Raw genomic sequence first — 17,555 nt, 5'->3', positions numbered from 1 at the left:
GGCGAGCAGGCGCTACTCTTCGTTGTGGTGCGCGGGCTTCTCTTGTTGCGGAGCACGGGCTCTAGGCACACGGGCTTCAGTAGTTGTGGCATCCAGGCTCTAGAGCACAGGCTCAGTAGTTGTGGTGCACGGGCTTAGTTGCTCCGTGGCATGTGGGATCTTCCCTGACCAGGGCTCGAACCCGTGTCCCCTGCATTGGAAGGCAGATTCTTAACCACTGCGCCACCAGCGAAGTCCCTGCAGTTTTAATATTACCCAAGTGATTACAATCCAGGTCAATAACCGCACTTTAAGAAGCCGTAGCCTCAGGAAAGTATATACATTAAGGAAAAAAGAGAGCCAAGGACCAGACTTCTAAAAAGGACCAACTACTAGCGGCAGTGAATTGGTACCAGTAAAGGAAAATGAGAAGAGGCAGATGAAAGAGAAAAAGTAGAAGAAAGGGATGTCACAGACGCCAAGAGAATAAAGGGATTCAAGAAAGAAGTACAGTGTCTCATGAGCACATATGAGACACAACCTACAATGTCTTATACACATGTGCATACATGTCAGTTAAGGTCTGAAGGACGTCTTTTGCCATTGAAGCCTAAAGAAGATTTTGATGGAATATAGGCCCTAGAAGCTAGGCCAAGGGTCAGCAAACTCTTTCAGTAAAGGGCCATATGATAAATACTTCACATTTTACAGGCCATTATGGGTTTTGTCATAACCACTACACTGCCATTGTAGCACAATCATAAACCTTTTAAAAATATTTAAAAAAACATTCTTAATTCAAAAACAGGCAGCCAGCCATAGTTTGCCAACTCTTGAGCTAGGATCCAGGGGCTGGGCTTTTAAAGTTCACACAGGAACAGGAGACGAGACAAAGAGCTGGAATCTCTGACCTCTCAGTGAGAGGATGATAAGAAAAATTCTACCCATTGTTTCTACCCGCTTTTCTACGTATAAAGAAACATAAAAGTCTCCTATGAGAAGTTGAAGCCCAAGTCCTGCACCATGTGGATCGACATGGCCCATTCCCAAACCAAACAGTGCAAAAACTGGTCCTGAAGCAATGAAATCCATGGTGCATCCTCCAGAAGCTAATATAAATGGCTGTGTAGGAATTCCTCTGCAACCCAGGGCAAAAAAGAGTGCTGCAGAAAAAACAATCCCCACTGGAAATGAGTTCATGATTTGAAAAAAAGTTTTAAAATCACGTGAGGATTTTCTCTTCTTTTACGAAAGACCAGTAGGAGGAATAGCACCTTGAGAACTTAGTCTGAAAGAGACTGTAGAATGAGTGTTTTAAATGATTAAAGAGTTTTAGAAAGGAGTAGAAACCAAGAGGAAAGAAGAAGACACTATGAATCAAGAGTCATTTGATCTTGGGACTTCCCTGGTGGTGCAGTGGTTAAGAATCCGCCTGCCAATTCAGGGGACACGGGTTCGAGCCCTGGTCCGGGAAGATCCCACATGCTGCGGAGCAACTAAGCCCACACGCCTAGGGCCCATGCTCTGCAACAGGAGAAGCCACTGCAATGAGAAGCCCACGCTCGCCACAACTAGAGAAAGCCTGCGCGCAGCAACAAAGACCCAACGCAGCCAAAAATAAAATAAATAAATTTTTTAAAAATCACATTAAAAAAAAAAGAGTCATTTGATCTCAACAGATAGGAGATTCTTGGTGGCTTTGTAAGAGTTTCAGCAGAAGATTAGCCAGGAGACAGGTTGAGGAATGAATTAGAGATGAGGAAATGGAAATGCCAAGTTTGACCACAAGAGGACAGAATTAGGACAGTAATTGGAGGAGAACCTGGGTGTGTGTGTGTGTCTGTTGAAAGAGAGATTCTTCACCTCTTTTACCTGTTCTCTCTACGGCATTCCTACATTCATTCTGCCTTTTCATTCTCACGGCTCTTGCCTTGTTCTGGCTTTCTTCACCTTTCACTTAGATCAGAGGTCAGCTAACTAGGGCCTGCAGGTCAAACTAGCCCACCACTTGTTCTGTAAATATAATTTTATTGTGCAGTTTTATTACACAGTCACACTCATGTATTTATATATAATCTATGGCTGCTTTCCTGCTTCAATGGCAGAATTGAGTAGTTACAATAGAGACCGTATAACCCACAAAGCCTAAAATATTGCTGTCTGATCCTTTGCAAAAAAAGCTTGCTCACGCCTAACCTAGACTATTGTGAGAGTTTTCACCACAGCTGCCTGTCCATAATCTAAGGTAGTAACATTCACATTCGTTTCTGATCTGGCTGCCAACCTAGCAATGCTTGGCTGGTTAACACGTTTTCTTTTTTTTTTTTTTTTTTAATTTATTTATTTATTCATTTATTTTTGGCTGCATTGGGTCTTCATTGCTGCGCGGGCTCTCGCCAGTTGCGGAGAGTGGAGGCCACTCTTCGTTGCGGTGCCTGGGCTTCTCATTGCGGTGGCTTCTCTTGTGGAGCACAGGCTCTAGGTGCACGGGCTTCAGTAGTTGTGGCACGTGGGCTCAGTAGTTGTGGCTCGCGGGCTCTAGAGCGCAAGCTCTGTAGTTGTGGCTCACAGTCTTAGTTGCTCCATGGCATGTGGGATCTTCCCAGACCAGGGATCGAACCCGTGTCCCCTTCATTGGCAGGCAGATTCTTAACCACTGCGCCACCGGGGAAGTCCTAACGCGTATTCTTAAGTCAGATGGAACTGCTCTTTACTCAGCCCTGTATTCATGTTGTTTTTTCCTCCCACTATCTGCTCTTCTTTTCTGTGAGGATAATAAGAGCTAACAGCTCTTGAATTTAACTTTGTGCCAGGCACTGTGCTAAACAAAGTGAAATGTATCGTCTCATTTAATTCTCACAACTGTCCTAGGAAATTGGGATTGTCATTATGGTAACAAGTAATAAGCGATAATAAAACCTATCTTAGAGGGTTGTTGGAGAATTTATTGAGGGAATGTGTATTGGCTACCTGACGCAGAGTAGGCACATTTTAATGGTAGATCCTGCTGTTTTGTTTATTTATTTATTTATTTATTTTTGGCTGTGTTGGGTCTTCGTTGCAGCGTGTGGGCTTTCTCTAGTTGTGGCGAGCAGGGGCTACTCTTCATTGCAGTGTGTGGGCTTCTCATTGTGGTGGCTTCTCGTTGTGGAGCATGGGCTCTAGGCACGCGGACTTCAGTAGTTGTGGCATGCGGGCTCAGTAGTTGTGGCTCGTGGGCTCTAGAATGCAGGCTCAGTAGTTGTGGTGCACGGGCTTAGTTGGTCCACCACATATGGGATCTTCCCAGACCAGGGCTCCAAACCGTGTCCCCTGCATTGGCAGGCGGACTCCCAACCACTGCGCTACCAGGGAAACCCTGCTGTTTTAATTATGTTTTTTAGTCAAAGGAAAGCTTGCAAAATAGTATTGTTGATACTTATCCCTTCTCCTAATTCTGTTCCTGGAGACAACCATTTTCAAATTTTAATTGTTTCTTTTGATGTTTACTTACATTTCTAAATAATATAAGTATACAGCTCTTTCTTGACTTTTTTTTCTTTTAAAGGTCATTTTTTGACTTTTTAAGGAAAACTAGTTAGCTCTCTTACCGCTACCATCCCTCCCCACCCATCCACCCAATAAGAACATTTTTCCCTTCCTCAATCCTTGCAGTGTGGTTATAGCGTTCTTTTTGGTTAAATCAGTATTCTGTCCTTGCTAAGTGAAGTCAGTATTATTTACTACTAAGCTGTGTGGTGTACCACATCACATTTCCTTTGTTTTGCAGCTCTTTGTGGCCTACTCCAGATACTACTTTTTTTTTAAATTAGACATTTCTTTTTTCTAGCAGGTAAGATAAATGTATTCTAACTTCAGTTAAAAGGAAAGCTCTCTTGGAAAGGCACTGATGTTCCTCAGAGGATGCAGGAAAGAGCGCCTGGCTGTAGGGGAGCCAGCAGCAGATGAGCGCAGGCCTCACTCTGGGCTCTCTCGCAGCCTTCTTCTACTTCTCTTTTCTTTTTTCTTATTTTCCTTTGCTGTTTTCTGTGTACCTATCACTAATTCCTCCCTAAGTAAAATACATCCTTTACGTATTTTTTTGTCAATTTCTTTCTTTTTTTTGCTTGGAGTCATCTCCCTCCCTCTTGTTTCATGAATGGACTGGTGGTTCTCTAGGCTGGTTGCATAGTTGTCATCCCGCGTCTTCCCTTCATAGCTCTTCCGTGGCTCTCCTGTTTCGTGCATCCTCCTGAGAAAAGGGTACATAGGAAGTGAACATTTGAAATCTTGCATATGTGGAAATGTCTGTATTTCATCCCTTACACTTGATTGATAGTGTGGTTGGATATTGAGTTCTAGGCTGGGAATCATTTTCCTTTAGAGTTTCGAACCATCACTCTGTTGTCTCTTCTGGCTTCCAGTGTTGCTGCTGAGAGTCTAGTGCCATGCTGACTGCCAGGGCTTTGACCCTGATCTCTGTTTCCTCTGCACACCTTGAGGCTCTTTTAGTGTCCCTAGCGTTCTAGATTTTCAGAATCATGTACCTAGTTTCTGGTCTCTTCATTCATTGTGGTGGGGACTCAGTGGGCCCTTCCATCTGGGAATTCATGTTCTTCATTCCTGGGAATACAAATATGTCTTTGATTTCTCCTCTGTTTGTATTCTCTGTTCTCCCTCTCTAGAATATATGTTTATGATTTGTGTGTGTGTGTGTGTGTGTGTGTGTGTAATTTTCTTATCATCCCCTACCCATTTTTTTCATTTTTTAAATTTTTTGTTCTACGTTCTGTAAAATATCTTCAACTTTATCTTGCAACTGATTTTTTTTAAAATTTCTGCTATCATGTTTATTATTTCTAAGATCGCTTGTTCTTTTTTCATAAATGTCTGCTAAGCCAGTTACCACATATAGGCTCCAAACAATTAGAGACAGTACAAGATAGGCTACAATTAGATGTTGAAATGTTTGGTACTGACACTGAGTGCTATAGGATAAAAGGGACTAGAGAAATCACTGTCTACCAGAAAAATTTGGGACAACTCCATGGAGAAAGTAGGATAGGATCTGGACCTAGAATTTAAGTAACTTTGGAAAGGTGAGGAACAGCAGTGTTGAGTAGGGGAAGTGTTGTCTTCGAAATCAGGCCCAGCTGAGTCCCTGTGAAATCTGAGCCTCAGTTTCCTCATCTTTAATGAGACTAATAATATCTACCCTCTAGGGTTGCTGTGAGGAGAGAAGTTGTATGTATAAAGTATTTTGCACATAGTTGTAATTTAATAAATTACATTTAATAAATTCTATAAGTTCCTTGAGGCCCAAACAATACCTTCTCTAGCCACAATTCCTAGCACAGTGCTTGCTGCATAGTGAGGTCTTACTATAGATGATGAATGAGTACGTGAGGGAGGGAATAAATAAATGAGGAAAGGAGAGCATTCCAGACAGGAGGATAACAGGAACAGTGGCAGGGAAGTTGGAAATAAGCATGTGGCATGGGAAACGACTGTTGGGATCTTGGCCTGACTAGAAAGGTTTATGTATAGACAAGTATTTGTGGAAATGTCTGGAAAGCTGAGCCACTACTTTTTGGAGCTGGTAGGAGGAGAGGGGACTGACAGAGATAGTATGGGGCCAGTATAAGGCATCTAAATTAATGACCAGATTGGGGTTAGAGAGCTTCTGGGTCAGTTAGAGAAACTGGGCTAATTCCAGTTTTCAACATGAACATTTGAGCAAGGGATTTAAGCTCCCCAGACTTGTTTGGAAAATGATTCCTTCTTTGTCTACCCCAAAAGATGATAATAAGGATAAAATGAGCCAGTAGATACAAGTATGCTTTGTAAGTTTGTGGCAGAGTTTCAGTGACTTAGGAAATAGGTAGAAAAACAAAAACCCTTGTTTATCCACATGACTATAAAACCAACATGGCTTTAAATCCTTGGAAGCAATAAACTAGTAAGCCATAAGATGAGGTATGTTTCACCAAAAAGGTATTTCTTCCCTTGCGCTTTTTTTTTTTTTTGTCTGTGCAGGGTCTTCATTGCTGCGCGCGGGCTTTCGTTGCTGTGCAAGCCCCCAAGCAGAAGGGCGACTGGGCACTTCGGCCGCCCCAGCTCGCACCCGCCCACAGACTCAGGGCGGCACCAGAGGCCAACCCTGGGCCTTAAGCCCATCTCTGTCCTGCTTGCTTTTTGTTAATGTTGTTGGTTTTTTTAAGTTGGTTTTCATTTTTCGTTTGTTTGGTCTTATTTTTAAGAAACTATTTTATATATAGTAGACCCTGTGCGCGACCAGGGGCCACTCTTCGTTGTGGTGTGGGCTTCTCCTTGCCGTGGCTTGTCTTGTTGCAGAGCACAGGCTCTAGGTGCATGGGCTTCAGTAGTTGTGGCATGCAGGCTCAGTAGTTGTGGCACACAGGCTTAGTTGCCCTGCAGCATGTGGGATCTTCCCGGACCAGAGCTCAAACCCGTGTCCCCTGCATTGGCGGGCGGATTCTTAACCATTGGACCACTACGGAAGTCCTTTCCCTTGCTCTTTTCCATAATTTGGCTATACATAATTTTACTTTTAAATTTTCTCAATGCCTAGACCTATGCTGTCTAATCCAGTAGCCACTCACCACAGAGGCTCTTTAAATTTAATTAAATAAAATTCAGTTCCTCTGTTACACTACATGTGTCAGGGGTTCAGTGGTCACATGGGCTCTGGCTACCATTCCTCATCACAGAAAGTTCTGTTGGAGAGTGCTGGGCTAGGCTATATAGAATTGCAGTATGTATATATACGTATATTTTTATATATACTTTAGTATTGTTGTATGTACAACAATTTTATCCTCTCTGACCTTAATTTATAAAGCAGATAAGTGAAGCTTGTTTCTTTAAAAACATTAAGCTGTTTTTCACTTGCATGTGTCTCAGTTGATTGTTTAGTGTCCGACATCAGTATTGAGAACAGGTTCCCCAACCTGACTGAAGTTAATGGATTTTCTTAATTAGGGAAGTAACAGGATATAGGAGATTGAATGATTCAAAGAGCTTCTAGCCTAATTGGAAATGTAATTGATTGTGTTTTGCCAGATGTCATTTCAACAATGTCTTTTTCTTTTAAGATGCTAAAGAAAACCCTTATGGTGAGGATGATAATAAGAGCCCATTCCCCCTGCAGCCCAAAAACAAACGCAGTTATGCCCAGAATGTGACCGTGTGGATCAAACCCAGTGGCCTGCAGGTAACATTACCATTCACGTTGCTCTCCACTGGGGACAGGAGGAGGGTTTCTGGCGGGCAGGTGGACATTTGATTTGATTTTCTTTTCCTTCGATACTTAGTAATTCATTTACTTCTAATGTTTGTCATTATTTCCAAAAAGGATTTGAGGTGGCCTACAGTAAAACACGTATATAGCAGGATCATTTTTTACAAAATTTAGAGCAATACGAAACGTAGAGGAAGAGGACAGACAGTTGTTTCAGGAAGCCAAGGCAAAATGATAATTGTATTTGAGCAATTTGGCTCTGAGCTTCCTGCTACCAAGGTCAAAAAAACAACATGTTTATATGGTTCTTCTTGTCTGATAAAAGGAAGCGTGTCAGTTCTTCTAGAGAGACACATTTTTCTGGCATTAAATTTTAATGTAAAAGTTTTGACATGGTGAGTCATTGAGTAACATTATGGGTGTTATCTTTAAGGATAATTTTGAGAAAGATGTAAAAATCTTCATGTGGTTATTTTTTCCATCTCCACGGGGTAAGCCAAAGCATTACCCTGTAATGCCACAGAGACACTTTGATGGGAGGCTAAGATTATCTTGTTATCAAGGTGTGCTGCTTTTAGTCAACATATTCAGTGACTTTCTCGTCCCATTAGTCATTTATACGTATTTTTTAACTCTTTATTTTATATTGGAGTATAGCTGATTAACAATGTTGTGCTAGTTTCAAGTGCACAGCAAAGGGACTCAGCCATACATATACATGTATCTGTTCTCCCCCAAACTCCCCTCCCATCCAGGCTGCCACATAACATTGAGCAGAGTTCCCTGTGGTATACAGTAGGTCCTCGTTCGTTGGCCAGTTTAAATATAGCAGTGTTATACCTATTTTTAAAAAACACTTTTTTATCATTTGAGTGCCTTTTTTTTTTCCTTTGTTCTTCCAACGAATCCAACCTAAGCCAAATGAGAAGAAGCAGTCAGGCCACCTGACCACAGAAGTAGCTTCTGTTGACGGCATAGTCTCTTCTAGCCCCCTTTTCAGGGAGACTGGACACATCCTGCCGTGGCTAAGGAGCCTCTTCCCTTTGTTGGAAATTCAAGTTCTCCCTCTTTCTTGCCATCACTGACCCCAACACTTCCCTGTCAGAAAGAGAGCTGAATTTTTCTAAAATTATTTTTTAAATTTTGTTTTGATCTGGGTGTATTTCATTATGGTGAGGTGCACATAACAAAATTTACCATTTCAAAGTTACAATTCAGTGGCATTTAGTACAATCACAGTGTTACACAACCATCGCCACTATCTAGTCCCAAAACATTTTCATCACCCCAAAAGGAAATCCTATGCCCACTAAACAAGTCATCCTTCCCCCAGCTCTTGTCAGCCACTAATCTGCTTTCTGTCTATAAGGATTTGCCTGTTCTGGATATTTCATATAAACTGCATCATATTACATGTGGCCTTTTGTGTTTGACTTCTTTCAGTTAGCATAATGTTTTCAACGTTCATTCATGTTGTAGCATGTATCAGTACTTCTTTCCTTTTGATGGCTGAGTAATAGTCCATTGTATAAATAAACCACGTTTGGTTTATCCATTCATTCAGTTGGTGAACTTTTGAATTATTTCCACCTTTTGGCTATTACGAATAACGCTGCTATGAACATTTGCCAAATTTATTTTTTCTTTTGTTGCTCTGCTGTTGTCATGAAAAGAGTTTTATAGTTTTAGCTCTTATATTTAGGCCTCTGACCCATTTTGAGTCCCATTTTTTGTATATGGTATGAAGTAAAGAGTCCAACTTCATTTTTTTGCGGGTGGCTATCCAGTTATCCAAGCACCATTTGTTAAAGAGACTGTTCTTTCCCCCATTGGATGGTCTTGGTACCCTTGTCAAAAAGCAGCGGCCATAGATGTATGGGTTTACTGGGGGTGTTTTTGTGACAAGTTCATTATTATCACCAAGAGATTTATTATCATCAAGCCTTTTGAAGGAGGGAGATGCTTTACTGATGTTGAACAATGACATTAACTCAGAAGGGATCCTCATCTTGACATTGTAACTCTTTTCTCATTTTCATTTTTTTAATTTAAAGCCATCCTTTTGTATTCTTTCCCTTTTTACCACAGAATTCTAATGTTGAATTCTTTTTACCCTCGATAGACAGATGTACAAAAGATTTTAAGAAATGCAAGGAAACTACCTGAAAAAACACAGACATTCTATAAGGTAAGACTATCAGAATTATAGGGAATGAGGGTGGGCCCTGGGATGTGTGCCAGAAATAAACAGTTCACAGTAGTGTAGGGTAACGTTGAACAGGGACAGGGATTAGAAGTGTATGGTTTGTTTGTGCCTTAGTTTTTTCATCAGTAAAGTCAGTAGAAGTGATAAGTCTGTTGCTGCCCTAAAATCCAGGAATCAGAAGTGTTTAAATGGCCTGGTTCTGTGCAGCAGGTCTCCTCTGTGTTGGTGCTGTTGTGAATGGCTGAGGGAAGGAGCTGAAAGGACCTGTGGGTCGCAGCCCTTAAACCTCCTCACTGCTCCCATATGGGTATCCAGTCTGACTCCAGGCAACCAGTGTATGTGACTTCCAGGGATGGTGATTGCTCAGAACATTCTTACTGTACCCAGAGGATCTGCTTCCAGGAGTGACTTCTAAAATTGCACATTTATGAATTGCAAAAGGATGGCCCTCCAGAATCATACCTAGCTAATGCAGAACCATTGGTGGAATGAAGTTACAAGGGATGGGGTGGAGTTGAGGGGCATTTAAGGTCACTCCTTGCTTCTCCCCTGTCCTTCTGGTGTTTGGCTGAAATTAAATTAAGTGGCAGTGTGAGGTATGCTGTATTGGCAGTTGTGTCCTAGCTTGCGAATCTTAAAATACGGTACACACAGCCAGCTCCAGGGTAGCATCTCTTCCAGAGAACATACGTGCTTTGTCTGGGTGTTATCTTATTACCTTTATGTCTTCTAATTATGTAGCGAGCTAGTGAAATCAAGCAGAGTTCAACCAGAGAGCTGCCCAGCCCACCATGTCCCCCACTAACTGAAGCCCTAGGCCCTTGATGACCACTCCTTGGCTGTAGTCCCTGTCTCCCTGCAGAGCTGTCTATTCAGGGTGGCACACTTGTACTTCGGCCTTCTGCACTTTTCAGTTGTAAACAGATGATAGTAGAGAGGTGGTCAGAAAGTCCGTTTCTCTTTTCTGGTTTTATATAACCTACAGGAAAGGGCCTCTACCAGATGGCTGTGTCAGCTCCTCCAGTGGGCGTGGAAGAGGTTATCCTCCTTTTGTGCCACTGACACCCAGAGAGGCTACACAACTTGCCCAGATCACACTGCTAGGCGATAGATGGGGCATTTCGTATTTCTGTGCTTCCATCCACTACTCAACCTTCTGTGGTGATCTTTGGGGTCAGACCTGCTGACTCCTCCAGTGCCTCCTTCAAACATGTTCATCGTCATTCAGTCTAAGACTCTAGCCAGAGAGGCACCAGAGGGTTAAGAGCCCTCTGAGGTTTGGGGCAAGCCTTTTCTGTACCTGAGTAACAGAGGAAAAGTATCCTCCATAGAGTTACGAGTACATGAAATGATGTATGCAAAGCACCTCACCATGTTTGGCCTGAGTGCTCATGCAGGAACGTGGAGAGACCTAGAGGGTATAATGCTAAGTGAGACACCTCAGATCAGGAGGATGTCATCTCTTTGCAAAATCTACAAAGCACCTCACCATGTTTGGCCTAAGTGCTCATGAACTGTGGTGAGGATGACCTGAGTTTCAGTCACCTGTGTCTTCCTTAGCTTTCTGATCACCTGCAGAGGAACCACTTCCCAGTCATGTCATCACACTCTCTTGTTATTGGCATCTCTGTACAATCATTTGTTCTCATATAAAAATGCTCATTTAAGATCGGGGATCGGGCTTCCCTGGTGGTGCAGTGGTTGAGAGTCCGCCTGCCAATGCAGGGGACACGGGTTCGTGCCCCGGTCCGGGAAGATCCCACATGGCGCGGAGCGGCTGGGCCCGTGAGCCATGGCCGCTGAGCCTGCGCGTCCGGAGCCTGTGCTCCACAACGGGAGAGGCCACAACAGTGAGAGGCCCGCGTACCACAACAACAAAAAAAAGATTGGGGATCAAGGAGAACTTATACTGAGCTGAGCACTTAGAAAGTATGTGACGAGGAGAACACATTTCAGGAACATTGGTGTCTTTTATTTTGTTTTAGGAGCTGAACCGTTTACGAAAGGCTGCCTTGGCCTTTGGTTTCCTGGACCTGCTCAAAGGGGTGGCTGACATGCTAGAAAGGGAGTGCACGCTGCTGCCTGACACAGCTCACCCCGATGCTGCGTTCCAGCTGACTCACGCCGCCCAGCAACTCAAGCTGGCCAGTACTGGCACCTCTGAGTATGCCGGGTATGACCACAACATCACACCTTTGCAGACAGACTTCTCTGGGAGCAGTGCTGAAAGAATCTGAAGCTGACTTCATTCTTTTTTCAAGTGAAAATAATTTAGGGTAAAAACTTTTCTGGTCTGTTCACCTCTGCAGCAGCTACCCAAAGACCTTCCCAAGGCTGCCTCAGAAGCACCACTTACAGGTTTGACTCTGCTACTCTGAGAAGGGTTCTGCAGGGTGGGCAGCTGCTCGGGCTTTGACCTTAGCTTTCTGGAGTTCAGTCTTTAAAACCAAAAGACAACTGTTGCTCCCACAGCGGGCATGTTTCCTGAGAAGCCTGAGACTGACAGGCGTAGAGCCCTCTCCACCTTCCTCGGGCACCCTAACAACCTGGGTTCTCTGTTCCTGAAAGGCCCTTCACTTTTCTCCTCTCCCAACCACAGGGACATTTTCAGGTACCTATGGTTGGGAGAGGAGACTTGCTAAGTACAAGCCCAACATCACTAAGTTTCAGAATTTCTACCTTAGAACTTGGGCAAAAGGTCAGTGGTAACCCTTAGGTGCTTTTGGTATATCTTGAGATACAAACTTTTAAACAGCAACCATAAATGTATAAAATGATTCTTGTTTCTTCAAATTTTTTTTAATGAAAATAAAATATTTGATTTTCTATAAAATGGTTTCACTGGGAAATTTTTAATGGGTCTTTGCCTTTGCTCTGTCCTATAACCTAAGTATAATTTTAACTTCCTAAGTAGCATAGATTCATCAGTCTTGAAGGTTCCTTGGGTTCCATACTGACTTCCTTGTTTCTGACACTGGTTAGGCCTCACTGCTTCACTGCTTAAGCCAGGTTCCATCCAGGTAGATTCTGACATCACTGTAGTCAGTTATGGTTCCAGTTCATGAGCTAGCTTCATGACCTTGGGCAAGTCATCTAACTTCTCCAGGCTTTATTTACATCATCAGTGCTTTTCAGATTGTTCTGTAAACCTCCTAAGGAATGGCTGCTTCAACCCAAGCAACCATGTTTTATTTAACATGCTGAATTGCTATATAGGCATACCTCGGAGGTTTTGCAGGTTTGCCTCCAGGCCACCGCAGTGAAGCAAATATTTCACTAAAGTGAGTCACACAAATTTCTTGGTTTCCCAGTATATAAAAATGTTATGTTTACACTATAGTCTATTAAGTGTGCGATAGCATTCTGTCTAAAATAAAATGTATATACCTTGATTAAAAAATATTTACTGCTAAAAAATGCTATCCATCATCTGACAACACAGGGTTGCCACAGATCTTCAGTTTCTAAAAAATGCAAGTATCTGTGAAGTGCAATAAAGCGAGGTATGCCTATACAATATTTTGTCTAAACAAAGGAATTTATCACTAACAATTTGGAAACCATTAGACTAGATGATCTTTAAACACAAGTTACTAAGATTTTAATTGTAAATGTTTAATAGAAATACACAGTCTTTAGCTTTCTCAGACAGCAATAAAGGGGTTTATAACAATCAGTCACTAAGAATACAAGATTCTGCCACAAAGATACAGCATAATCTGCTGTAAAGCTGATCTGTCCAATTACACATAGAAAGTCAGTTGAAAGAACACCAGAAATTAATACAAACAAATGATGACAGAAGTTGCAGACATGCAAAATATCCTTCAGTGCAATGAACTTGTAAAAATATCAACCAGCCTATGCTAATCAGATGTTTTTACTTAGGTCAAACCAAGTTTCCATCTTGGGCTCAGAGAAATAGCATAACCCAGTGAGTCCCCTTTCCCCCAGGAACAATGGGAATGGCAGAACAGGAAAAGCCATCATAACTTAAATTCTTATATACAAACATTACTTGGTTTACTTGGAATGTATTAGGGAAAACTGATGTTTTCGACAATGGCCAAATCATAGTGTCTAGATTTTTTTCAGTTCCTCTGTTGGTGGATTTCCTGCCAGGAATTGTTAAAGGCTCAGCTGGTGGTTCTCCAGCCAAAGTTCTCACTGTTTTCACTGTCCTACTGCAGACAGGTGAAACAACAGCAAAATAAAAAGCAGGTGTTTTTGAGGCCTATTCAAAAACAGTTCCACCAACGCACTCTGACATAAGTAAATGGACTCAGTCAATGCAGGGGAAGGAACACTGAGTTTTTTATGTCTGTGCACAGCCTAAGACAGTTTCATAGGTATTTTTACTTGACCTACTCTGATGTTTCCAGTTTGCCACAGGCTGCATGGCCAGTTTGACCCTTTTGATCCCTGTAGCACCATTTGCATTTGGAACTCTTATAATTGTTTTCTAACTAATGTTTCATCTTTCTTTCGTGTTGAAAATAGTTCTGATTTAGCTAGGAATGAAGTAAGTGATCATGGTGTTCCAAGGTTCTGACTGGTTTCTCTCAAATCACCCTGTGCCTCTCCAGTGCCCACACAGGTTAAGATGTTGTTAGAGAGACCAAAAGATTCAGAGGTAATATGTGTCCTTCAGCCCTACTCAGACTCCGAAATGTTTTATCAATGACTGAGTAAAACTCGATTTCCAGAAAAAATCAATGCCAACCCACTTAACAAGTAGCCCCTTGGGTACAGAATATATTAGGTCCTTGTCTGAGCCACTTTCACAGCCTCCTATACAGCAACGTAGTCTTGCTTTTTTTTTTTTCCACAAGCAATAGCTGAAAAGAACAAATCCCAGCTATAAGAATGGCCAGTAGCTGGTAGCATCAGGGCACTGAAGAAGTATCTCTGGCCTGTGTGAAACAGACTGACTGGACATGGAGTGGGTGGGGGTAGGGCTGAGTCTTTTGCTCTCATTAACGGAATACACAGGAATGAACCTGTCATCAGGTATCAGTAATCCATGTCATGCAAGTACTACACTAAGATAATACAGTAAATTCAGGAATGTTACTGGGGAAAAAGGAAGATAGCCTCACTGAGAATTTAATCATTTACCTTTAAAAAAACTTTTACATCAGTACAAGGTAAAACTGTAAGAATTATAGATTAGGCTCAAACTGGCAAGAAGTCATCTAAATCTCTCTTTTTAGTGGATCTTTTTCTTTTTTTGTCCAAAGCGCCGCCTGCGCTGTTTATAAAGATGACGGAAATTTATGTATAATCCTGAAAAAGAAAAGAGGCCAATTAGAAATGAGAATCTTTGTCTCTGTTTATAAGCAGAAGCTCTTGGGGCAGGACAGTCCCTAGTTGTCTGTTTTTCATATCCCACAGCCCTGTGCTTACTGCAGTTGCTCAGGAAGTACAACTTAGAAATATTAATAATGCACTAGAGACAATTTTTCCCCAGTGGGTTCTACAATTTAATTTTCTCCCATATTTTACTATGAAAATTTTCAAATATACAGAAGATTAAACCATTGTACAGTGAATACCACCTAGATTTAAACTTTAACTTTTTTACATTTACTTTGTCACATACCCATTCCCGTCTCATTCAATGTATTTCAATGTAAGCTGCAGACATCAGTACACTTCACCCCTAAAAATTTCATTAATTAGAGTTCAGTATTCTTTTTCTTCCTTTCTATTAAGGTAGGATTTACATAAAATGAAATACACAAATCTGAAACAGAGAGAACCTAATTTTTAATTCAAGGCTATGCAATAATATGTATTAAGCAATAGCCTAAAAGGTATGAGACGCTTTTCTAGGAAGCACACAATTCAGTGAACTAGAAAAACACAGGATTTAAGAGCCAGAAGAAAATTTCAATCCTACGTGATCACTGAGTAGTTCTGTAGCTTAGTCTTACCTCAGTTTTCTCATTGTACAACAGGGTTAAAAACACTTATTTTACAGACATTGTGAGAGAATGTATGTTTGATCCATACACAAATATAACTGGTTGTTATACTGCTTCTAAATTATGTAGATTTAGGATTTATTTCATTCTGAAGAACAAAAACAACTACATATTAATTGTAGGCAAACTATGAATACAGAACCTTGTAAGTCAGAATATGCAATAGCTTAAACAACACAAGGAAAAGCCACTAGGGTTAGTGCACATTAAAATACATCTACCTGGGACTTCTCTGGGTGGCCCAGTGGTTACAACTCTGTGCTCCCAAAGCAGGGAGCCCAGGTTCGATCCCTGGTCAGGGAACTATATCCTGCATGCCACAACTAAGAGCCTGCATGCCACAACTAAAATCATGCCGCAAAAAGATCCTGCATGCCGCAACTAAGAGCCGGTGCAGCCAAATAAATAAATAAATACTTTTAAAAATACATAAATAAAATACTTCTAGCTTTTATAGTAAAATATTTTAAGGGTCTTTCCAACACATTCCTTTTTAACACTTTCAGTAGGCCCACCTCATGAAGCCTAATTACAGTAGTACTAGATTTATCCACTAATAGAGGTAAAGAGCTCTTTTCATGAGTGCATTTTCCAAATTGAAGCTTACTCCCTTAAAGCGCCAAACATTTTAACATTTTTGGTTTGAAATCTTTCTGAAATGGAAAAGAACAAATGGAATAAAATTTAACCTTTGGCAGATGACCTGCCCCCATAATGTATATTATTTAACTGCCCCCATAATCTATATTTAACTGCACTTCTGCCATGTGCTGATTCCGAGGGGCTCCTAAAGGGTGTAGGTCTCTTCTCCCCCACTTCTAAATGACCAAGATCGGGAATTCCCTGGTGGTCCAGTGTTTAGGACTCCGTGCTTTCACTGCCAAGGGCCCGGGTTCAATCCCTGGTTGGGGAACTAAGATCCCACAAGCCGCATGGCACAGATAAATAAATAACCAAAATCACTGGGCTTTCCAACTTCTTGGGTTTACTTTTTGTGGTCTCCCTATCAGTCTGGGGAAGCCAGCCTCCAAGCTGGTCCCCAATAATCCCTACCTCCTGGTATTTCATACCCTTGTGTAGTCCCCTCCCACATTATACAAGGTTGATCTGTTTAAGAAAGAGAATACAGCAAAAGTGATAGTATGTCGGGGCTTCCCTGGTGGCGCAGTGGTTAAGAATCCACCTGCCGGGCTTCCCTGGTGGCGCAGTGGTTGAGAGTCCGCCTGCTGATGCAGGGGTCACAGGTTCGTGCCCCGGTCTGGGAAGATCCCACATGCTGCGGAGCGGCTGGGCCTGTGAGCCATGGCCGCTGAGCCTGCGCGTCCGGAGCCTGTGCTCCACAGCGGGAGAGGCCACAACAGTGAGAGGCCCGCGTACCGCAAAAAAAAAAAAAAAAAAAAAAAAAAATCCACCTGCCAATGCAGGGGACGTGGGTTCAAGCCCTGGTCCGGGAAGATCCCACAGGCTGCGGAGCAACTAAGCCCCCGTGCGCCACAACTAGAGAAAGCCCATGTGCAGCAACAAAGACCCAACACAGCCAACAAATAAATAAATAAATCTTTTTTTTTTTAAAAAGTGATAGTATGTCACTTCTGGGTTTAGGTTATAAAAAGCAGTGTGGACATGATAGAAGTTCTAGTTATCACTATAATGGCAATCTTATTACAATTGATAAATGTATCAAATCAACATGTTATACCTTAAAGTTATACAATGTTTTACGTCAAATATATTTCAATAATAAATAAATTTTTTAAAGGCAAAAAAAAAAAGGCAGTGTGGCTTCTGCTTTCTTCCACATCACTTGCTTTGGGGAGAAGCCATGTCATGAGCATCCACATGGAGAAGTACTATGGCAGGAAACTGAAGCCTCCTGTCCACAGCTACATAAGCAAGCTTGAAGCAGATCCTCCAGCCCCAGTCAAGTGTGCAGAAACTGTAGCCCCAGCTGAGCTGACAGCTTGAAGAAACCTCATGAGCGTCCCTGAGCCAGGGCTACCCAGCTAGCCTACTTCCTGACTCTCAGAATACATGCGGGATAATAAATGTTTTCTATTTTAAGCTGCTAAGTTTTGGGGTAATTTGTTACACAGAAAAAGATAACCAGTATACTATCTGCTGTCACATCCTTCTGTTGCCAGGA

General features: G+C 42.0%; 2 protein-coding genes across 9 annotated transcripts in view; one reads left to right on the top strand and one right to left on the bottom strand.

The window, feature by feature from the left end:
* INTS14 (integrator complex subunit 14) overlaps nucleotides 1–12,236 on the top strand; it is a 35,632-nt gene extending 23,396 nt beyond the window's left edge. For 3 of the 5 annotated variants that reach the window (XM_082619112.1, XM_082619114.1, XM_082619111.1), the window contains 3 exons: nucleotides 7,074–7,192; nucleotides 9,342–9,407; nucleotides 11,411–12,235. In XM_082619112.1, the coding sequence (XP_082475238.1) occupies nucleotides 7,074–7,192; nucleotides 9,342–9,407; nucleotides 11,411–11,662 (437 nt within the window). In that variant the 3' untranslated portion in view covers nucleotides 11,663–12,235. Of the gene's footprint in view, nucleotides 1–7,073; nucleotides 7,193–9,341; nucleotides 9,408–11,410 lie in introns of all 5 variants that reach the window. The other 2 variants (XM_082619113.1, XM_082619115.1) reach the window with 1 other exon arrangement.
* A 788-nt stretch (nucleotides 12,237–13,024) lies between these two features.
* HACD3 (3-hydroxyacyl-CoA dehydratase 3) overlaps nucleotides 13,025–17,555 on the bottom strand; it is a 34,140-nt gene continuing 29,609 nt past the window's right edge. For 3 of the 4 annotated variants that reach the window (XR_014293977.1, XR_014293978.1, XM_082620098.1), the window contains one exon: nucleotides 14,531–14,711. Coding sequence is in view for 1 of the 4 variants with exons in the window: in XM_082620099.1 (XP_082476225.1) it covers nucleotides 14,635–14,711 (77 nt within the window). In the remaining 3 variants the exon portion in view is untranslated. Of the gene's footprint in view, nucleotides 14,712–17,555 lie in introns of all 4 variants that reach the window. The other variant, XM_082620099.1, reaches the window with a different exon arrangement.

The sequence above is a fragment of the Mesoplodon mirus genome (genome assembly GCF_964341445.2).
Source record: "Mesoplodon mirus genome assembly, chromosome: 4".
Classification (NCBI taxonomy): Eukaryota; Metazoa; Chordata; class Mammalia; order Artiodactyla; family Ziphiidae; genus Mesoplodon; species Mesoplodon mirus.
Note: the sequence above shows the minus strand (reverse complement) of the source record. Positions and strands in the feature narration are given on the sequence as shown.